General features: G+C 39.7%; 1 protein-coding gene across 1 annotated transcript in view; it reads left to right on the top strand.

The window, feature by feature from the left end:
- Window positions 1-24,276, top strand: part of Etv1 (ETS variant transcription factor 1) — an 86,970-nt gene that overhangs the window by 11,188 nt on the left and 51,506 nt on the right. Inside the window, exon 5 of the mRNA XM_055624218.1 lies at window positions 1,915-1,968. Within this exon, the coding sequence (XP_055480193.1) occupies window positions 1,915-1,968 (54 nt within the window). The remainder of the gene's footprint in view (window positions 1-1,914; window positions 1,969-24,276) is intronic.

Below are 24,276 nucleotides of genomic sequence, written 5' to 3'. Positions count from 1 at the left end.
TGAGATCATGCTTAAACCACTCAATTTATTGGCTTTAAAATATCCCTTTATATTATTACATTAAATTGGGCGGGGGGTGGCAAGCAGCATTTAAAGAAAAGAAAGAATGTAGCTATAGGTGGCAAGTCATCAGTCTATGAGGGGAAATCTGTCTAACTTGAATGTTGTTATACGTAGAATCAAATACTGGTTGAGTAAGAAGAAAAGCTTGTTTCTTTTACAGGCTAATCAAGCAGGCACCTGTTACAATGTGGAACTATTGTTGGTCATTTTTATTTGGTGGCAGGGAATGGCTTGTCTTTAATAAAATTAAGTACTGGTATGAGGGAAAATTATTAGAGTGGCTGTGTGATATATACATTTCAATACTAGGCAAGACTATCCTGGGATAGTTACATTCTTGACTAAGGTAGCATATGCTTTATTCATCAACATATTTTCATTTATAAAGAACGCTATTAAATAAATATAGAAAAAACCTTATCGAGGCTGTCTTTCTGTTTTCTTCATATAACATGGAATTATGTCATATGAAATTCCATTTTTATATGGATTATTTTCCTTAACTCATTTATCAGCGTGAAATGTTTCAATGGAGAGTGAGTATTGCTTTTGTTGTTGTTGATATTTGACTTTTGAGACAGAGTAGCCTAGGCTGGCCTGGAGCTCACTGTATATCTCATGCTAGCCTCAGACTAGTAGACATGCTGGGCCTTAGCCTTCCAAATGCTGGGATTACATGCTTGGCTAAGACTCATTATGTTAATTAACATTCTCCACACAGAATAAGTTCATTCAAAAAAACCTGATTGACATCTGTTTTAATATGAGTTGATTGGATAAAAATTTACAGCATTATACAATATTAGTAAAGTAACACTAGTTAATGAGATCACACTGAAAGTTAATAACCATGACAGTTCATTACATGTTCACCAAGTTATGCGTAACCTGATTTCTGTTTTGTGTAGTTTGCTTTATCTGCATATCTCTGTGTTTGAAAACTCAGCAGCATCTTACAAGATTGGAATAGGTTATTTCAATGTTCACAACAGAGGTAATAAACATTTCAGGGTGAAAGAATGGACTTGTGCTTTAATTACAGCCAAATGAATGTATGAAGTCCTCTGGATGAGTTAGTCCTTTTTCTTTAATAAAGCAAGAAGTCATTCGACCTTAGGGCTGACAAATGGCAAGCCTCCTTTCCTTTGTGCTAACTAGTAGCCAGGAAAATATTTTGTATAAAGAGATGACATTTGACATTTGTTTTAGTCTTTGTTGTATTTATTGTTATGAATACAATTGTTAAAGTACATTGCCTTATTACAAGTGGCCCAGGTTAAGGACAGTCTTTTCATCTTGCATTTTTTTTTAAAGCTTCACAGCTTGGTTTGAACAAATTTAGGGCAAATGTTTTTAATTACCGTAGTACAATTTGCAGGACATGGAACATACCAAGAGAAGTCATTTCTAAAACTGAGGAGGAACTTGTGTGGTGAGAGCTGCACGTCTCTTAGAAAAATCATGCAGTTCATGGCCCTGATCCCCATGAGCACCAGCAGTGGGAAGAGTGAAATGTCTCTACTGCAACTCCTGCAAAGTGCATCCGTGCACGATACAGGAATCCTGTGTCTTTTCTTTTCCGGCTCTTCAATTTCTTTCTGGCAGGTGCAATTCAGAGGGACCACACCTGCTACCATGATATTTCTGACACACTCATATTTCCCAGTTGTAGCAATGGACCTTTGCACTTCCTCTCCTACGCATTGCTGTTTTACATAGAAGGTTATGGGCAAATAATCACAGGTCTGAGCTCTGTGTGAGCAGGCCTTGCTTGACACATCTGACTTGACATTCCTTATGTCTTGGCAGTTCCTCTCTTAATTTTTAAATTTTTTTCTTTTTCTTCTTCAGCTCAGGTACCTGACAATGATGAGCAGTTTGTGCCAGACTATCAGGCTGACAGTTGTAAGTACAGCATGACTCATGTCTTGTCTTTTCCTTTTCGGTGGGTTTTCACGTCTAGTGTCTGCCTTTGCATTGTGCCAGTGTTGCCTTTGGCTTACAATCATGAGGTGTTTTGATTTGTCAGGTTGTGACGTCAGCAGAATCCCAGCACGATCTGGGCAAGGCTTCAGCAGTGGGCAAGGGAAGCTGAATTGTTGAAGCACTGGCTCTGTCTTCCATGCTTAATGCATTTTCTTGGAGGGGAAGCAAGGTGTGATTCGGGAATGTGCAAGTGTTTACTTCAATTTTGCCAGTGCATTCACAACGAAAAGTCTGGATGCTGATGGCAAGCAGAGCAAAAACTCACGCAGAATTAGTTACCCTATAAGTTGTAAAATGATTTTGGCTCAGACATTCATTGGCTAACTGCATTACTCTATTCACAAACTGTCACCTACTTTGATTTAGTGTATACCCTGACATTTTCAGCTTCTAGGTTGCAGTAGCACATATGGAAGTAGCCACCGGCTTCCAGCTTCTCCATGTCCCTTTTGTGTTCCTATCCCTGAGCCTTGCTCCAGGGCCTGTCAGAATGCAGGAAGAGTGATTCATGGACACTTGCCCTCCCTTAATTGCAGAGTGAGCATTTTGCCTGCACAAACATAGTTGCCCCAGGGTTTACTGCTGATATTTATACTTTGCAATTCTAGCATTAACTGAAGCTACTGACCCATGAAGTAAATCCGAAGGAGAAGCAGAGTTCCTCCTCATCCCCCAGGGACATGTTCCAATATAGCTGGTGGATTCATGTCTCCATGGACAGCCTTGGACCTTGTACTCTAGAGGCTGTTTTCTCATTGTACATACATTTAAGAATACATAGAGCTTAATTTATAAATTAGGCACAGTAAGAGATTAACAATGATAATAATGAACTAGAACAATCATAAGAAAACTTTATCATTAAAGCTATTTAAAATTATGAATTATTTCTAGAACTTTCCTTTTACTATTTGGCCTGTGTCTGACCGCAGAAAACTAAACCTAGGTGGTGAAACTGTCTGGGAGTGGAGAACGTTATGCCATAATAAAGTCGTCTGATATATTATTTATTTTCAGTGCCATTTAAGACTCTAACCTGCTTTGTGCATTCAGACTGTTGACAGTATCAGATGAGTCAATGTCAGTAGCTGAAAGAAATTCTTACTAGCTTGCACCTCATGAAACCTATATTGTAGACCTTGATCTCTCAAGCACCTATATTATTTCAAGTAACAGATGTTTGCTGAAAATGTTTGTTTCCAATGTTTGTTGTCTTAAACTTCCCAGGCATAAAGGTTTCTCAAGACTAAAAGCCACTTAAGAGGTGAGAAGAAGAAATGGTATAGAAACATGGACCTCCAGGCAGTTCTCTTTACCTTGACTGCTGGTGTTATACTGGAATCTTTACCACTTTCTTTGGAAGTGAAATGACTCAATGAAGCTTCTATTATCTATCAGATGACAGGCTTCACTTCAATACAAAGAAAAATAATAATAATAATTCAAGTTTCTCATATTATAGCTTGGTTTTTAAAAGTATTGTAGTAAAATGTACATAAAACAAATTCCATCATTTTAACCAGCTTAAGTGTAGAGTTCCATGACATTAAGTACATTCTGATTGCCTGACTCTCCTCAAGACAGTTCAGAATTTTCAATTAGCTCCGAAACCCTATACCCACAATGCAATGGCTTCTGTCTCTCTAGTCCCTGAAAACAATGTTCTGTCTCTTTCATATTTGATCAGAGAAGAAAATTTGATGTGTTGTTTGATATCTGAGAACAAGTATTTCACATATCCCTCATGAAACATATTCTTGACGTTTCAACCTTAAGAATTAGAGACCTTGAGAACTCTTATAAGAACAGTGGCCAAGGGCATCTATACAAGGCCCACACCTATTGATTAGAGAGCATGGGACAGGAACAACCATATTTCTACAATCATTTTCTTTCCTGTGAGGAACTTGGCTTTTTTTCCCCCACAAGCTCAAGCTGTCTTCTGAGTGAATGAATGAAGTCCTATTGCTGCATTTCATATCCAAATAATCAGTAAGAATTCCAGAACCGCAGCTGCAAGGAGAGAAAACAATACACGAAAGTGATGTTTACAGCTTTTCTTGTTTGACATTTTTATCAGCTTTTATTCTTGAGTGTTTCATCCCTTAAACCTTTAGGCACAAGGGTTTTCTCCCCTCTTTTTTCTCTTTTTTATTCTCCTTTCTTATTCCACTCACTATGCATCTATGAAGCAGATGAAATGTGCTTATCAGGGCCACAGAAGTGAACTTGTACTTTCAGTTACGTTTGATTTCTTTCATGTGATACTCATGGGATGTTGGTTACTACTCTGGTCACACAGCCATGAGCAGCTCCACCCACTATGCCAACATTTCCAACCCAGCTCTCCCCTCTGCTTCTGGCTCTTCATCTCTCCTGATACCCCTCCAGGATCCCTACAGAAGTGGCAAAAGACCAAACCTCGCACCTCCAGAGTCATCCTACGCTTTCTGCTGTGTGTTAGTATAAAACACTGCGTAAATCAACATGAAGCCCTAGAGGCCACTCACACTAGAAAGACCAATGTTGTTCCAGATCAACAGTTTCATTATTATTTGTATTTTTGAGATGGGTCTTATAAGTTTCCAAGCTGGCCTCAAACTCACTCTCCTGGTAGGTCATGGATGACCTTGACATTCTGATGTTTCCTCCACTTCCCAAATGCTGGGATGACTGGCGTGTGCCTCCGTGCCTGGCTGCAATCAAATGTGTCCTTTTGGTTTCACTGCCTTTCTAACTGAAGACATTACTGTCCAAACCAAAAATCCCTGATTTAAACTGTACCCTCAGTTCTTTGCCAAAACCTGCAGCTACTAAGTTTCTCATTCTGCCTCTCAGAAGCGTCCCCAGTTTCCAACCTCTGCTTCTTCACTGTTCCCCCGAGTTCCCACATCCTATGGCTGCTCCCGCACAGCTTCAGGACAGGTTTTGTGGTTGGTTTTCTTGCCTGCGAGCCTTTCTCCTTCCAGTCTGCTCTTTGCATCCACACTCAGTTGTCTGGCCTTGTTAATTTTCTCCTTGGACCTCTTGCTGGACAAAGTCCTCAGGCTTGAGCTCTGCAGAAAATGGTTATATAACGCAGGCCTTGACCTTCCCTTCCACTCAACTTTTTGACTCGTGGCCCTCTAGTACTCCATCCCTCCAGCGTCTCTATACCTTAGTCTTTCTCCCCTTTCAGATCTCCAAGAATGATACACTTTTTATGCTTCATATTACTTTAAGTGATTTCAATTTTTTTCATACTCAGTTCACAGTACATTTTGCTTGCCCTTCGTGGCTTTTTCTTGCTGCCCTTATCTTACAGTTAGTCTACAACACTGTACGTCTCCTATCTATTGTATTAAAGATTTGCAATTTTGTTTCTTTTGTTTAGTCTTGGCATGGTCTCACTATGTAGCCTGGAATCCTGGGCTTGCCAAGAACTCGGTATGTTAAACTTAGAGAGTTCTGTCTGCCTCTTCATTCCTCCTGCTGGCATTCAAGGTGTGAACCATCACATGTGGCCCAGAGATTGTGAACTTCTTAAAAGTCAGGGGCATGTCATATTCATCATGCCTGGCACGTTACAGATGTACCATAAGATTATTATCCTAACGATCTTAATTTTACTTTAACCAGCAAATATTGGCAGGTTGATGAGACCTTGAAACTTATAAATGAAAGATCTTTATAAAAGAAACCTATAAACAAAGGGTAAACATAAATCTAAAATGGTTTAATAAAACTCAAGGTAAGGCATAGTTTATTTCAAGTCTCAACTGGCATGGCAAACTGTTCAGCTGATACTGTCCAGCTAATTTCATGTGGTACTAAGGAGAAAATAAGAGGATGGTTTGAGGAGAGAAGCAGAGTATTTGGGCTTACAGTGGAGGAAAGATTTCTTCACGAAGAATCTACAGAGAGCATATGGTCTCTGAAGCACGTTTATAGATGTTTGGTTCTTTTCTGTCTGGGGATGTTTAGTGGGACAAAATAATGAAAGAAGCTCACTCCCTCATGTGCCCTAGCCTTTCTAACATTTACCCAGGACCAACGTAGATAATTGTATTTCCCTACATATTTTCACGAAACAAGATGTTTTTTGAATTTTTCTTCATTGCTTTAGTCCTTTGCTAAAGTAAGGTTAGACAAATTAACAGCAAAATTTTATTCAACACTTTATTCACCTGAAGAATATCCTATGGGACAGTGCCATATTTAAGTACAAGTAGAAGGCGACAAAAGAGAAATCAAAAATTGTGAGCAGAGATAAAATGAGAACTTTTGGGACTTTATAAAATATTTTCTGAACATTTCTTATTTTTATTGACAAAATATTTGAATTAGAAATCTGTAGCCTAATGTTATACTACTGTTGGCTAATTTTTGAGTGATTATAAATTTTGAAGCAAATATAAGCATTGAATAAAAGCAAGTAATTTAATTTATTCCAAGAAACAAATAGTTTGAACACATTACTTGTTTTGTACCAATACATTTTTTCATAACTTAGACAATGATGGGGAAATATGTAATCGCTTTAGGACATACTTTATTAACTTTAGTGAGGAACACAGAGTGTATCTCTTCAGAAAGGGGACTGTGGAGGTTTGAAACAAATGCATGGCTACCAAGATGTCTCAGTGGATGAAGACACCTGCTGCCTGGTCTGATGACCTGGATTTCTCCACACACACATGGTGGAAGGAGAGAACTGACTCCCCCAAAGACCTTCCTATGCACCGTACACACACAGACACACACAGACACACACACACACACACACACACACACACACACACACACAGGTACACACACACAGAATCATTTGAGAAATTAAAATTTAAAATTCTATCACTTACACATCATCTCAAGTTTTATATGCAGTCCTATCACAGTAGGCTTTTAAAACCTACCCTTCATTTTGCCCATCCTACAGCTACACATTCTACCAGCTTTTTCTCTAGGTTCCACACATCCCTGCGGTCTTGCCCCGTGGGACTCCCAGGATGGTCAGTATTCACGGCTCCATTTCACACTCTCCCAGGATGCCCCCCGCAGCTGTGCTGCATTCCCAGCAGGACAGGCCTTGTGGCTCTACCCTGTCTTCTTATTCTCAAAGGGACAGCGGAATGCAAGGCAATTACAGCGATGACATTGGAGGAGGAATAACCTTGACTCTAATATGTTTATGAAAGTAATTATTTTCAACCACTTCACTTTATCTGATATGTGTAATAGAAGGGCTGGGGGACCATCTACAAATAGTCAGGACGGACCAGTGTATGGGGAATCAACAATTTAAAAGCAATTACTGCACGGCGACACGCTCCCGTAAATAAAAACCACAAAAATGAGATTCTCTCTGGCTTTTCAAAAGTTAAGAACAACACCCGCCTTGAGCCTCGGGGTATCGGAGGGGGCGCCCTATAAGTTACTGTTAGAAATCTGCTTCTTTTTCTGTCTTTTCTTGGAGGGCAGATGCTGGGGACTCGCCCAAGGTGCTTCGTAAACCAAGCAAACGCTTTCCCACAGAGCTGTGTCCGACAGAGCTGTGTCCTGGGCCCCTTAGATCTGCTTTCTAATAGGCCAGTGCAGACTCTCACTGACTAACTTGTTTTGTGCTAATAGGATTGGAAAATTTCACTTATGATTAGTGTTTGTTAACTTTTTGCCTTTCCACGAATCTACACCTTCCTATGTCTGTTGCTTTCTGTGCACACAGGGAGATCTTTGTAAAAAGCTTGATTCTCAGCGTTAGTCTTGACATCCTCCTTTGACTAAATGTGGTGGTTTGATTGGCCCTGTGGATTTTTGTGGTCTCCCTTCACTGCCTTTCCAGAAGAGAGCAGTTCTGTTGCTATGACTTCAGAAGATGTGTTTTCTTAGGATGCTGTTAGCTCTCTCTTTTCTCTCTTTCTCCCCTGACTTCCTCCTTCTCTCCCTCTCTCTTTCTGTAAATGCTTCTGTTGGGGAGGGGCAGGATCGCCCCGTGTAGCTCTGGCTGAGTGAGAACTCTCGGTGTAGACCAGGCTGCTCTTGAACTCGGAGATCTCCCTGCCACGGCCTCTTCTTAAGTTTTTGAGACATCCTTAAGCATACTGCCCTAGTCAGACTCCTCTGCGGGATGTACCATGCTGTCTGCCTTCACCTGGGCTCCCATGTCTGAGGTCAGTGTCCTATCTCTCTGGAGGAGTCCGCCTCTTTAGTCTGATTTGTTGCTGTTAGTTGCTTTGTTTTTATCATTGCTGTTTTTAATTTTATTTTTTCTTTTTACAAGTCAAATGTTTTACTAAGGCAACATACACAGTGTTGGGGGTACATAAAATGATTTCCTGTGCCTACAGTTCCTTACCTCACAGGCCCTTCTAGGGATAAGCATGTATTTCTCCCATTTCTAGGTGTCTCAGGTTTCAGATAATACACGGATACTGTCTTTTTTATGTGTCCACGTTAGATGTTAGTTCTCTTTTCCTCTTCTCTTCAAGCTTTTACGTGTCTAGGTGTTTTAGCTGCATGTCTGTCTGTGTACTGTGTGTGTGCAGGTTAGATGAGGGCTTTGGATTCCATGGGATCTGAGGTGCAGACAGTTGTGAGCAGTCATATGGGTGCAGGGAATTGAACCTGGGTCCTCCGGAAGACCAGTCAATGCTTTTAACTGTCAAATTATCATTTCCGCTCCTTGTTGTAAAAAAAAAAAAATGGTGTTTGACTATATTATATTATTTATTATTAGCCCTAGTTTATCATGGCAGTATTATTTAACCCGCTACCACACGTAATGATACAGACACCTGTTAGATTTACAATTTTCTTATTTACGTTGGGCAGGGCAGATATTTCACTTATACTGTCTCAATATCCTCACCATCCATCTCCCAGCCCCTATCCAATGCCACCCACCTTACTACGCCTCAGCTGGTCTACCTTCCATTCGTAATCCCCCTTCGCCTATATTCTTCATCTGGGCTCTTTCCATGCCATTATTGGAGTCCTTGCCCTCAGGCCACAGGGTTTCTTCTCCAGGCTAACCTGGAGCCTTAACCACGCCCACCCCACCGGCCCTGCCCAGGTATAGGCTGTTTAATCAACCAATCAGCTATGTCAGGCAGGTTTACAAAACAAGGATAGGTGTAACCAGATCTTATGGTCTGTGACACATTTCAGACCAACCTTCTTATTTTCTCTTATTGGGAAAGGTGCATTCCTGCATTCCGTTGGTTTTCGGTCTGAGAGAGCAAGGTCTGTTACATTATGGAAGTAAGATGGAAGGCAGCCGGAAGCTGCTTCATCAGCTGAGCATATCTCACATCTACCTTTTTCTTCTTTCCCTTTCTCTTTTTTATCTTTTTCAAGGGTTTGGGACAGGGTCTTATGTAGCCCATGCTGGACTTGAACTTGCTACGTAGTCAAAAATGCCCCGAAAATCACAAAGCTCCTGCCTCTGACTCCCAACTGCTAGGATCAGAGACACTAATTGCCACACCCAACTCTAGATTTTATTTCTTGCCCATTAAGGTAGAGAGAGAGAGAGAGAGAGAGAGAGAGAGAGAGAGAGAGAGACCTACTGCAGAGTGTAAGGTTAGAGGGTTTGCCTGTCCTAAAGACGGCAGCATCAGTCTTCTGCAGTAAGCTAATGGTCCCTGCTATAAGATCACACATGTATCTAGAAGTTATTATACAACCTCACTTCCGTTGCCTAAATAATGTGCCATACTTTCAGTATTTAAAAATTAAGTCTGTATAAAATATCTTTAAATGTTTCTGTTTTTAAATCTTTGCTGTAGAAAATGTATATTTTTCCAATCCCAAAGCTTATTTTCTTTTTCAGTTTTGAGAGTCATTGCTGACACCAGTATAAAACCAAGAGGGGCTGAACAGTGAACGCTCTGTGTTACTTAGAGAGAGAGAAGCGAGGCGTTGCTAACCCCACCCTACCGGGAGGTGTTCTAGCCAGGATTCTCATCCATAAAAGTTCTATTTGCCGTAGGTGCAGGTGTGTCCTGTGTTTGTCTCCACCGAGACCCCACCCGGCACACTTGGAAGGAAGACAAAAACCTTAGTTTGGTCCTTGGTGGTTTCCCCAGAGATGTGTTTTCTAATCAAGATGGAAACCTAAGGACAAGTCTCCAGGCTCCGCTGGCTGATGGTTTCGGATCTCCTCTGCTCTCAGAAACTAAGCTTGGCTGGGCCTGATTAGTACTTAGGTGGGAAATCCAACCACAAACATTGCTTTGCAAGAATTTTTCTTTTAAGTGATATCAAAATCCACTGAGTCCAAGAGAAGAAATGAAATTAAACCGCCTACCTTGGGCGTGCAACGCGAACTTGGCTCCCCATGAGTGAGAAAGAGCTTCTTGGTCTCCCAGGCCCAGCCCACATTTCCACCCTATGGTAGTTATTCCACACGAAGGGGCAGGAGAGAGGGCAGCATCTAAACGTGACCAAATGCACCGTCAACCTATGGGGGAAATGACGAGTGAGTGATGCAGAAATAAAAACTACTCGAAAGAAATGACTAGAAAATGTCTTCAATCTCGGTTTTAATATATTCTCTAGACTATAACAAAAACATCTGATTTCATCAATTCCCTCTTACAAAGGTAGATAAAGTCAGACTCAATCCACAATAAAACCCAACGCACAAATCAAGATGATGCCCCTAGCAGCGCTGAGGTTTGCTGTTCCATTACAGCTAGATGGTGCACGTCCATGTGCACTAGCTTCCTCTTCCCTCTTCCATTTTTCTTTGAGTTCCCCCTCGAGGCAGCAGCATGTCCTGGAAATTGACTTCTAAAACAGTTTCAAAGGAAATATGGCAGCAAATACTTTCCACTCTTCCTGCCTATAATTAGTAACAAATTATTTTAAGAAAAGTGATCTGTGCCATCTTTGGTTGAAGTTCACTCAATATTAAATAAACATGTTGTTATGTAGCAACTGGACTTATTAGGGGTAAAATGATCTAGGTAGAGGACGAGGGTGAAAAACTCTTCGCGGAACCAAATATTGTCTTCTTTGTTGCAGAGTTTTATTAACTACACATAGGATCTGAGCGGGTGTTATTCACAGTTGTGTCTAGTACACGACATTTATTAATATTTAAAAAGATTTTACAAGCTTACAAATATCATGAAATTAGATGTAAATTGAAAGCAATATGAGCTAATCCAGGACATGAACATGTTTATGTAATTTTGTGTGTTCACTGTTTCTTAGGAATTTTTATTTGTGTTTCTCCCGTTTTCCATTTACTACAAGAACTCATACTTGCTTTAGTCTGTTATTAATTTTTAACTGAAACTTTGCGCTGTGTCTCCTAAATAAGAATGTGGGCCTGATGTTGTTTTCAAATCTAACTAGTTACAGTCCAGGAAGTACTGTTTGCATTTGACAATAGCTGGGGATATTATTACTTAGTGACTTAGTTGTTCAGAAAACATTGTGAATGGCTAGAGGAAAAATCCTGTTTATAAAATGTCTGGTGAAATTTTTAAACAGAAATAAATACTTCAGTGAAATGTTTCTGTATGCAAGCTTTCAAACATTATTTTGTTTTATTGAGACCAAGTCTCATTCTGTAGTCCTGGATGGACTGGAACTTGTTATGTGGATTGGCTGAGCTGGAACTCACAGAGATCCACCTGACTCTGGCTCCCTGCTGGGATTAAAGGCATTAATAAAGGCTGGAATAAAGGGATTAATGACACCATGCCTCACCCAAATACTATTTGAAAATGGTGCTGTATTTGTTATTTTAGGCCACTTAAACAATATGTAAATCACAGCTGCCTACAGTTATACTTTGCAGCAATGTTACATATGATTTGGGGTCCTAGAGAAATGTTTTGAATTATGATGACTTATTTCTCAACTTTTCCATTATAGGAAAGTTTTATATTCATATTTTGCTGTTGTTTTCTTGCTGAGGATAGAGCTTAGGGTCCTGTGTGGGCTAGGCAAGTGGTGACCCCCTCAACTACAGACCAGAATCTATCCCTCTATTTCTGTTAGTAATATTGATAATTGCATTCTTACAAATGCATTCTATATTCATAGCATGTCATTCTGTGACTTTAAATACCAATAACACATTTTAATAGTAAAACAAATCGTGCATTCCTTGTTGGACAGATTCTCATGTAGCCAATATGGCTTTGAATTGGTTAGGTAGCTGAGGATGACCTTGAACTTCTGGTCTTGATACCTTCATCCCCATATGCTAGTTCACACGCCAATATGTCCAGTTTAGTTCTTTTTTTCAAGATTTGGGATTGCTTTAGTACTTTCGACAAGTGCTCCACCAACTGAGCTCACAACTCCCCACCTTGTAAAATTTCATGTTGCTTGTGTTCCATGTGTATATAACTGTAGTCAGTACAGATGCACGGCAGTGTCCAAGGCTGCAAGCTTCTCTCTTCAGCAAATATGATCTGAGGCCCTGTTCTGTGCATAGCATGTGGTGAACAACCAGATGAAACATTTTTGCAATCACGAGGTAACTTGGACCTACCCACTTACCTTATATCACATGAGGGCACCGTCTACGCATAGTAATTGTTATGTGTTCACATTTGGATCTACTTTTATATGTGGAAAAAATGTGGCTAAGACTTGTCTTTAATTTTACGTTTATTTCCACAAGGTGTACCCTGCATGTAGGTATAGTCATTGGGTCTCCCAGCCAACAGCTCGCTGTTGTGCTCCTACCCTTGTTGCCCATCAAAAAGTAAGGGCACAGTTGTTTAGAGGCTAGAGTTCCTTCTAATCCATTTCAGATAGCGCTTATTCTTCGGTGTCTTAGCCTTAGCAGGTTCCATATGTCAGTGTGTGGTTTTATGCATCCTGATTTCATTCCTGTTTTGATTGGCTTCTATTGGAAAGATCCATCCTCTTCATCTTTGTCATCACATGCCATAGGTCCTCCCTGGCTGTCAATTTGAATTGAATGACTAACTGCTTGGGTAGTTAAATAGAAGTCTTTTATTATTATTTTTTTTAACATTCATGTACAGGTGGCTCTAATTGTCTGAAGTCTAATGCAAATGCAAATATCTGCTTTCTTTTTCTGTTTCGTTTTCCTTTGAGGGAGTATGGAAACTGTGTGTATACAACATGAGAACTAGACCCTAGTTAATAAATTTGAGCCCTCTAATAAATGTTAATTGATACTCCTGTCTCAAGATACATTTCTCAGGAATCTCTCTTCAGTATGAATTCTGAGAAATTACTTGGCATTGTTCTTGTTTTATTTAAAGAGAAATTCAGAGAGCATAACACAATGAAATGAGTAAAGCTTGTGATGAATGATGTCATGCAGCTGTGGCTCGCCATCCAATTGCTTATTTCCTTCTTGGACAAACAGCCCTTAGATCACCTATAAATACCAAAACTATTTATACCTTGAGAAGAAAACAAAACACACATGGTTAAGGCTATGAAAATTGTTCAATGGTAGAGTAACATATAGGAAGGAGTCCTTGAGTTGGGTTCCTGGTAAATCAGGCAAACACACACACACACACACACACACACACACACACACACACTCTCACAGACATGCCCTCAAGTTATGCTTAACAAACATTTCTCATACAAGACATTGATCCTTTTGAAAAATTTTATTGAGGTTTGATGAATGAAAAGAGACTTAGGGAAGATGAAAGGAATCACTTAGCAGGTGGTAGACCCTGGAAAGATACCCTGGGAACTCATTTGGCTTAACTCTGTAGACAAAATGCGGAGCTTGGTTTTTGGAATCTGCTGTCCTCTGGGAAGGAGTGCTTAGCTTTCACTGTCTTGAAGCTTTTTCTCTTGTTTATTCAGAATATGAAGGTGTTTATGAAGGCACCATGTATCTGCATGCTACTAATTCAGAGGTGTTGGCTTCTGAAGTTAAGGGGAACTACGTGGCTCATGGAAATAGAAGCCACTGTAGCAGAGGCATTCAAGACAATCCTCAGGCTTGGTATCCCAGCACGGTGGAAGCCGAGGAAGGGGGAACACAGGTTCAACACAAGTCTGGGTTTTATGGCAAGTTTCTGAATCAGAAGCAAACAAGCAACAGAATTAAACTCAGGAACTGAGGGCGAGGGGAGGAAGGAGAGAAATCAAGTGGTAGTGCTGGTGCTACTAGCAGAGTCCCAATGTCTAGTAAACCAGGTTTCACTGGAGCCCAGAGCTTTGGATTGAGGTGGTATTACAAGTCAATGACATCAACATTCTAAATTGAAAAATGAAATATTGAAGCCCTGAAGAGTTTCTGGGGTCTCTCTGATTTTAAAAAAAGACTGCATGTCCTTAGATATGTGCCTGGGAAATAGAAAATAAAAACTGTAAACCAATACACTTTTTTCTTTATCAAAATTTTCTGTTTGTAATATTGGAATAAGAGAGTGCAGGTTTGCTTGCTTAAAAAGTTATTTTTATAGTCTGCTGCCTTATAAACACAAAAAGTATAATACATGTAAAGATGAATCAATGGAGTTTGTTGCTATGCCCAGCTCTTTTTTAAGTCTGCTTTAGTTATATTATACATTCACATAAATCTTAGTTTACTGTTATTTAGTTTGCTCACATTGGCTGTGATCAAGAATCTATAAACCCGTGTAGGGTTCTGGATAAATGTGGACTAGATGCATGCATCCCCTTTTCCCCACTTCTTGCAATGAACTTTTCAACACTGGCATTTAGCCCCGAAGTGTAAGAGGCCGTTCTTAGAATTTCCTCTAGCTGACTTGCCAGCGAAAGTTCTATCAAGACCACGGAGCTCACTTAAAATGACCCCTTCCTAGAAGAATATGTATGGAAAAGACTGAAGTCAACTGTGAGCTGTGTTCCCTTTGCCTTTGAAATGGCGGTCATGCTGTGAGGTGAACTTTCATTGCTGTTTGAGGTTGTTTTCCTCTGTCCTCATGGACACAACAGCCTTACTATGTTGATTCGATATGACTTTCCAGTCCTTGGCAAGGGCCCAGAGTGTCAGGTGACACAGTTGTCTCAACTCCCAGGCCTGCAGAGAAGGCCTAGTAACTGAAGGACACTGTTCTGTTTTTCTAGATGTTTCTGCCTGCCTTAGACTTTTCTTGTTGTGTTTTCTTCCAGGATAATCAAACCCTGTTTTCCTTTCTGAAAGCTCTACTTTCATTCACTGTTTTACTGCAGATTAAAGGCTGGTACATTAGAAGGTTATCAGTTAATCAATAAGCTTCAGCCATGCCATCTTGTGATGAAGATATTCATTGATCAAAGTGGAAATTTAGGCCTTGGGCTTTTAAATAGCAGTTTCTGAAGGTTAAGAGAGTATTCCTGTGGAACGTGGAGGCCTGTGCCAGTATTTATATTTAGAAGGTGGGCATGAATTTATGCTTTTGTATACGCGCACACAAACCCATACATAAATGCCTCTACTTGCATGTTACATACGTTACATAAAACTATATACAGGTCTCTTAATTTTTTGCTAAATTTTAATCATTAAGTCTTTCTACATATAAATGTGTGTGTGTGTAGAACAAGCAGGGAGAGAGAAGAGAGGGAGAGAGAGGAAGAGGAGGAAGGAAAGAAAGAGAGAAGGGAGCAAAAGCTTTCACATATACATGGAAAGACTAACATTTTTGTATTTTTTAAGACCAGCATTGTAATATCATCTAAGCCCCCTTTGATTACAAAAATACGCTTATGTTCACATTATAGTTAAATGAACGTGAATTTTAATAAGATTTGTCATTTTTATTTTGAACAAATTCAGCAAGTCCTTTTAATTACATCTATGCAGTAGAGAGAATCAACTTAAACCAGTACCCTTTCACAGCACCAGGAGCTGAGTGGGGTGCTAGACACTGTATACTGTTCTAGCATTTAACACATACCTTTGGCATCTGCTTAGCACCTGAGAGTTCATGGACCATTTTCATGTTCACATCTGTTTACTTAGCAAAGTGACCTCAGGCATACTTGTGGAGACTCACACTAGTTCAGTGGCTTTCAGTCTCACAGGTATGTGCATGACAGCATCAAGACTTACCATATACCGTATACGATAGTATTTTCCATACTTTGCTGCAAATTGTTACGATGGCATACCCTGAGTTGTCATTACTGCTTAAGTGACTGGTACCTATGTAAGTACTTTTGATGCATGCATATTTGCATGTAGACACTTAAATACTCATAAATTACAGTGAAGTAAATGGAAAACAAAAAAAATGCATTTTTAAAAAATAATTATAGGAGTCTCCTGATTTATCCCAAACGAACAAACAGAAGGGAAGGGTGGAGTAGACAGCACCCTAAGTTGCTTATTAACCTATGAAAATCTCTATCCTTGTGCTTTGGATTGGAGAAATGTGGTTAAGTCCTGTGCACACACAGCTTCAGCTCAGGGACCCTGAGTGTTTGCTTAATAAAATAATGGTGCTCCCAAAGGGGAATTTTTAAATTTTAGTTTGGATACTGTGTGTCTCTGGGCAGTGTATAATTGGGACAAAGCATTTGCTAATATTTGCTGAAACTAATTGAATGCCATATTTTATCTGAACTGTTTTTTTAAAAATCCTTTTCTGCTACATATAGTATTGATGCTATAGACACTAGAGCCATGTGCTATAATCGGCATGGTCTTCACCCAGGGATCCGAGTACAGTATGTCCTTGTACATCGGTGTTCAAATCTCTGTTGTTGACTAAATGGTGATACAAGCAAGTTAAGATAATTATGTCTCAGTTCTCTAAGGACTAAATGCTACCTGATGGTAAGTGACTCGGGTATAAAATGAGAGTATATCTTTTTGTGTTTCTATAACATTGTACGCGTTTATATAAATTCTATACATGTTTGGTATGTAGAAAACACTACATAAGCTTCTATTCTTTATAAAAAATATAGTGTACAAGCTATATCTGCCTTACTCTAAATATTTTTCAGTGAGATTATTGTGATAACTTACCACTTTGTAGTATATATTTTGTTTGTTTGCTTGTTCCTTTACTCAGGATTTGTATCTATAAGTCCTGATCTTTAGTTCACACCTACAAATATTGTAAGATGGTTGCCAAGGTTGTGACCCTTTCTGCTGATCACACTAAATAGCTCAATACATAGTCACAGTGACATTGAGAAGAAACTCAGAAATGTTGCCTCAGACCTATTGACACACTGACCACAGGAATTCAGAAATAGAAAGTCTCCTTAGAACCATTCTGATCCTTGTAACAGAGACCCAGTCACAGGATCTGCTAGCTTCTTATATTTCAGAGTATGAAGCCTGGTTGATCAAGGACACTAACCTGTGGGTCTAGTAAAATTGCTTACATCTTCAGTGTTTTTGTTGATTTTGAAGTTGATGTATTCATTGAGGGGAAAAAGTGTTGATTTTTCAATTAAGATGCAACCTTTACAATGCACTGCATATTAATTATAGTGTTCACTCAGCCTGAAGAAAAAATTTTTACCAGTTAAATAGTAATAATCAAGATGAAAATTTCATTAGAAGGGTGTTAATTTTATGATCATCTCAATTTAAATGATAAAAAAAGCCACAGGACTTTTGCTGTGATAGTAATTCTACTGAGGCAGTACTCAGTTTTACACGCAGCCTCCTTGAAGCCCATTTAAAAATAATGGGCTGTTGAAATTGTGGATGGCCACAGAGCACCCTTGTGAAATGAATACGTCTCTAGCTGCCAGAGTCACTGTGCTTCAACAGGACCAGATGTGTTTGACCAAAAGTATCAGTTTGGTGGTTTTTAACAGAGGGAAGACCAACAGTCACAGGAAAACAATTGAGAACTTAAGTTCCAATAGTTGGAGTCTGCATGCTGAATTTATGTAAGAGTAGAAGGTAGTTGTTCTGCCCTCCAAACGGGGCATCTAGCATTTGAGGACTATTTAGCATTGTCGTAGGACCTTGAAACAGCTAAGAGTTTAGACTGCAACAACAACTTGGTGCCACAGTATGCTCAGATTCAGTCTTAACTCTGGACTTACCACTTCTTTACAGTTTTCTAAATAAAAGGTGAAATTAGTTGGGATCATGAGGAGCGAAGGAGCTGTAATTTATCAAGATTTTAGCACCTAGTCTGGAAAGACTCAATAGCCATGTAGAGGTATGGCGATATCAGGATCTATTCAGTATGAGTTAGTTTTTGAAGCTCTGAGAATTTTATAAGGTATGTTAATTGCCATGAAGATTTCCATAGTGATAGCAGCACTACAGTTGAAAAGAACATGAGGTGGCTATGCCTAACTATGCAGCCACCAAAGACTTCGGTTTTGTGATGTGAGGTCATTCTGATGCACATCTTCCCTAGGCTGGTGAGAGAGATAGTGGAGAGCAGGTCCACTATCCCTGAAAGGGAACAAGAGTAGAGATGGGAAAAAGTACATTCCAAGTTTATAGAAGACCCTGCTTATCCTGTAGCTTGTGTTGCAATGTTGTCTGTGCATGTTGTTTTAAACGTTTTCTTTATTATAGTCATGGTTGCCAGTTGAATAACAGCAACAACAACATGGTTTCTTTAAGCACTCATCATTTTTAAGCCAGTTTTAAGGTCATTGCATTTTAGAAGTTATTTAATTATACTTGCATAGTTAGGATGCAAAGATAAATGGTTATTCATTTATATAAGAAATAGTTCTTATGTTTAAAAAAAAAAAACCTTGATTCTTGCCTTCAGAAAGCATTCTGAGAAGCTTCAAGGAAGAAGGGAGGTATGCTGGTATTATTTAAATAACAGTTGTTAGGATCAGCTCAGAGAGTGATGAAGTCCTGCAAGTCAGGCTCATTTCCCCTTTTACTGCTTTCTTTTTATTTTGTCTGTTCACGTGTATGTTCATGTGTGGGTGTCCCATGGTTCACAGATGGAGTTCAGAGGGAGTTGTGGGAGGCGTTTCTTTCTTTCTACTATGTCGATTCTAGAGACTGAGCTCAGTTTTTCAGACTTGGAAACAAACTGAGCCATCATGATGGCTTCTCTCCTCTTACTCTAACCTCGGCAAGTCAGTACACATCCCCAAAGGGGATGTTTCTTTTCTGCGTCTTCCAAAGGGACTAAGGACAGTAAGGGTAGAATGAGGATAAAGTTATTACTTTAGATAATAGTAATAACTACTACTAATAAGTAATTGTACTACTAACTACTAATAAGTACAACAATAATTACTTATTATAATAAGTAATAACAAGTACTTATTAGAAGTGCAATTGCTATGATAGTCGCAGTAAAACCCAAGCACAGATTGATGGTACAGACCTTAAGTTTGGTGTTTTTTGTTTTTCTGTGATTAAGATATCAATATAAATTGGCATAGTTGAGAAAGGCCTCATGAAGAAACTGAATCATGCTTCTGAACTACAAACCAAGCTTACAGAAGATTAGAAATGACAGGAACCTGGCAATTCCATACCCATTACATCTGTGCTTGCTAGACACCAACAGCTCTTGCCAGCACTCCCTCGGTGGTGAGCGTTCTTCCAAGCACCCTATGTATCTTAAGGCACCTGATCTTTCACAACAACCTAATTTTTGGTGAAAACCAGCAAATCATTTTTAAATTTTATTTTTATTATTGATTTGTCTATTTGTTTTTGGTTTATCGAGACAGGGTTTTTCTGTGTGGCCTTGTCTGTCCTGGAACTCACTTTGTAGACTAGGCTGGCCTCAAACTCAGAGATCCGCCTGCCTCTGCCTAAGGAGTGCTGGGATTAAAGGCCACTGCATGACCTTCTTTTATTTTTATTTTTATTTTTATTTTCTGAGGGAGAAAACTACGTTACAAAGAACGTAAGTCTGGGCTCACCATGACCAGTTATTAGATTTTCCTCAAGAATTTACTTTCACGTAGTGCCTCATATGGAGGTGTGCCGAAAACTGAGGTATTGAAAAGCAAAGCAGCTTGCTCAAGGCAAAAGGCAGTGCTAAGTAGTGACAGCAGTGGAAAGGAGCTTCCCTTGGCAGAGAATTTTCAATATATTTGTGTGTGCCGCTCATTGTGTTAGTGAAGGGAAAGTCTTTGGGGTGGGTGGAGGCCAGGTGTTGATGTCTGATGGGCACTGGACAGTGGGGAGGGGCAGATGGAGGTCCATGCGTTGAAATAAGTCAAATTCTGTGAAGTACCAAAAGCGTATCAGGTGCATTTGGGGTATATTTGATGAACAAATGATACTGGAAATTTCTCAGGATGAAGTTAGGTAGCACAGTATTGAGAAAGAGAAAAGATAAACACCAAAGAGTTTCTGTCAAGTGTATTTTAGCATATCAGCACACTTGGACTCAATAACCATGTTTACAAAAGAAAAAACACATTAAATGATATACCTTGTGATGTTATACTTTCTTTTGGGATCTGATGTGATAATTCACAGAAGCATGAATTGGCTAAAATTCCTGCCTGTATAGGAGGGGAAGGGCAGAGAAAGGCTTTATCTGACCTTTCAGCCTCTGCACACCCTCAATTTAAAAAGCTCTATTTACTTCCAAGGGGCCGGGAGGAAAATGCAAACCAGCCTATTATGTTTGTGATTGTTTTGCAGCTGGTATCCATGTGCTTTTGCAAAGCTTATCTTTTCTACTTTTTTTTTTTTTTTTTATGTGCGCACTTGGAAGCTGAGCAGAGTGCTTTTTCATCTTCACACTTTTCGAGTTTCTTGGAACTATTAGCTACAAAGAGGACTACGTAAATACCCTCCTCCCTATCTTTAAGTGCTACTATAAGTTGCTGAACTTGTCAGCTGGCTCCAGGACAATCATGCTCTAAAGAATGGAATTATGATTCTGGGGGGAAAAACCAAAAGGAAAATGCAACAGGAAAAAAATCCATTCTATGCGCAATCTCCTATATTGTGTCGTGTTGGTGAGCAAGAAGGCTACTTGACATTGACATTCTCTTGATCACTAAATTATAGGAAAATGATACTGCCTAATCTACTGTTTAAAAGGTCCAAAAGGTTAACTTTAACTTTAAGTAGATCAACATAGCAATAAATAGGATTTTGACAGTTTTAACGGAGGCAACCAAACACTAGAATCCATTTTTGTTTAGATATATCACTTAGACCTTAACTAATCACGATCACACTTTAGCATTTTCATAAGCTATTAGTAATATTTCTTTGAGTGAAATTTTCGTGAAATAAAATCAGATCTAGAAGCTGTGTTCCAGCTCGTGCCTCTGTACAATGAATGACAGAAAATCTTGCTTTGTGAAAGGGTCATTACTGTGTGTGTTTTGATGGTCCCACAAAATGTGCCACTCAAGATAGAAGTAAAAAGGCCTGTAGTATTCAAATATCATTGTGTGTGTAGTATGATTTCCCATTTCCCATGGGTCCTTAGACACTGTGGCTTCCTTGCTATGCTCTGTGCTCTACTGTTTGTTTCCATTGTGGAGACTGATTTTTATTCTGATTTATAGTTAACAAGTCAAAGCAAAAAATATACATTGGACTGTTGCTATGACACTTTTGTTGTGGAGTTTAATTGAGTGGCAGGTGAGATACCTCTGTTGTCCTCAGATCTAGCTCAGGCCCCCAGAGATTGTACTGTGTGGTGTTGTCCCGTCTGGAAGCCTCGAGAGACTTGTGGGTAGTGTGTCAGGAAGGCTGCAGAGTAGAACGAAAGGGACAGGAATCCTTGAACTAGCCTCGGAGAAGTTACGTAAATAAAATATAATAAAAATTGTAAAAGTAATTTTCTGTACAAAAGTTTCTTTGGAAACTTCTGATTCTATAAATAGAGCAAGAATTGAGAACACCTTGTAGTTTTAAACATAGGCAAGTAATGAGGATTTGGGTCATCCTTGGTTATGAACTCCAGCTATTCCAACAATTACACAAGATCACATCAGCTAAGTCAAATATAATCGTATCTTTCTATAAATATGTCTTGTTATCAATTGCTGTAAGGTACTGAAATTAGATCCAACAAGCTAAATATCCATGACTCCTGAGTGCTTCTCAGCTGTTCATTCTCAGAATTGGGAAGGTGGCTAGGCTTTTCTCTTAAATGCTCCTCAAATGCTGTAATATAAGCTGTTTTTTTCTGCCCCTAACTCTCATCTGGCTTCCACTTTAAAATGAAAGTTACTGTATTCCAGTATTCTTGGAGTCTAGTGTGTCGGTCAGCTATGGAAAAGCGCTCAGTGTGTTTACTGATTGTTTACAGTTTGTTCTTAAAATGCTTGCCAAGTCAGACTCTTATGTAAGTGTCTTACTGTGGTGTCTGCCTACTGGTGAGCTCTTGGTGATGGCTGAGCTTATCTAAGTCTCTTTTGTTTGATTTCCTTTATCAGTGCCTTTGACTTCTTTGCTTCCTGTTTAATTACTACAGGCTGGGCTTGTCCAGAGAGGCTTAACCTCAGTATTCTGGTGCCCCTCTTTGTGTATTAAATGTTATTGCTTATCATTTTTAAAAAAATTATCAAATGTGGTGTTGCTGATTGGGAAAGAATGTGCCCCTCCCAGTTCTACTCTTCTCTTGACTTTTTTTTTTTTTTCGGATTTTCAGGACAGTGTTTCTCTGTGTACCCTTGTCTGTCCTGAAACTCACTCACTCTGTAGACAAGGCTGGCCTTGACCTCAGAGCTTCAGAGATCCACTGCCTCTGCCTCCCTACACTTCTTACATATCTCCTATTTCTCCTTTTTTTTTATTTTTATCTTTTTGTGAACCATTCTTTAGTTTGTGTGCTTGAGACACACGGTAGCAGCAGATACTCAGTCTTCTGCTTCGTCGCCCTGGGGAGGGGCGTGTGTGAGATTATAGCAGTGCACACCACCGGCCCAGATTCTGCCGGGAAGCTCTTGTTGGTGGTGGTGTTTTTGTTTTTTTAAGATTTATTTAGCTTTATTTAAAGGGTATGAACATTTTGCCTACATGCATGCCTGTGTTCCACATGCAAGCTTGGTTTCCATAGAGATCGAAAGAGGGTGTCAGAACTCCTTGAATGAGAGTTACAGAGATGGCTGCGAGTACCCAGGGCTTCTTGAGGGCAACCAGTGCTTCTAACTGCTCCGCCATCTCTCCAGCCCTGTTGCGTAGTTCTCGGCCTAGTAAAATTACATGAAAACATTTCAACGGGGTAAAACTGCCTTTGCAGCAGCTTTATAAGAGCGTTGACTCACACCCACTCCTGCATCAGCAACTTAAACATTATGGGGCATTTTATTTCATAATATTCACATTATATTTCCATCATTTAATGTGTATGTCTGTGTGTGTGTGTGTGTGTGTGTGTGTGTGTGTGTGTGTGTGTGTGAGTGTGTGAGCTGTGGCACATATATAAAGATCAGGGGACATTCTGTGGGAGTTGGTTTTCTCCTTTCTCTGCAGAACTGAGATGATCATGCTTACCGGCAGGCACCCTTACCTGCCCAGCCACATCACCCATCCCACTACAAGGCACTTTGAAGGGCCTTCCTCGAAGTTATTTTAGAATAGAAATTATATGCATGTCCTGTTAAATTAGCAGCTGTTTTAAATAAAACGTATGCAGAGGATTTACCTGAGATGGTATTAACAGCTGGGACACACCCAGGTGAAGCAGGTGTGACACTCAGGAAAACTGCTAGGCTTCTTTTGCAGTCACTGTATCTTTGTTATTTTGGCAGCCTGTAAAGTTTTATTAGTGTTTACTGAAAGGTACTTTTGTGTGTGTGTGTGTGTGTCTGTGTGTGTGTGTGTGTGTGTCTCTGTGTTTCTAGCCAGCTGGCTCTCTTTATTTCCAGGCAAACTTTCCTAGCTCTGGTATTGAGAACATGTTTTCAGCTTTGATCGTCCACTGTCGGGGTCTTTTTGAACAAGGAGCCAAGTGACTAACACCGTTTGAATTGACGTCAATCATGTCCTTTGTAGGGTCACAGAAGTGCAGCAGGTGTGCTGAGACCCTGTGAGGCCTGTTCCATACCTACTCTACATATTCTTTTGGTGCTAATATGGTCAATTTAAGATTAGGAAAATTGCAGGGTATTTTTTTCATACAGATGCAAAGGGAAAACATGTAAAATTACTAATCAAACACAAGGATTCAGTAGCTTATGAGCAAGTGGGACTATGCAAGTAGGAATGAGAAACCGTGCAGCCAAAGGATCATTCTGGGGAGGGGCTTATGGAAACAGTCAAAGCAAACATACCTAAAGTGATAGAATAGTGAAAATTTATTAGACCTGAGTATATGGTGTATTATAGGTTACAATGTCAGCTCTTTCTCTCTCTCTCTCTCTCTCTCTCTCTCTCTCTCTCTCTCTCTCTCT

Source organism: Psammomys obesus, unplaced genomic scaffold (assembly GCF_907164565.1).
Source record: "Psammomys obesus unplaced genomic scaffold, mPsaObe1.curated_primary_1811, whole genome shotgun sequence".
In the NCBI taxonomy this organism is placed as follows: Eukaryota; Metazoa; Chordata; class Mammalia; order Rodentia; family Muridae; genus Psammomys; species Psammomys obesus.
The sequence above is the reverse complement of the archived record's forward strand: the minus strand, read 5'-3'. Positions and strand labels throughout refer to the sequence as shown.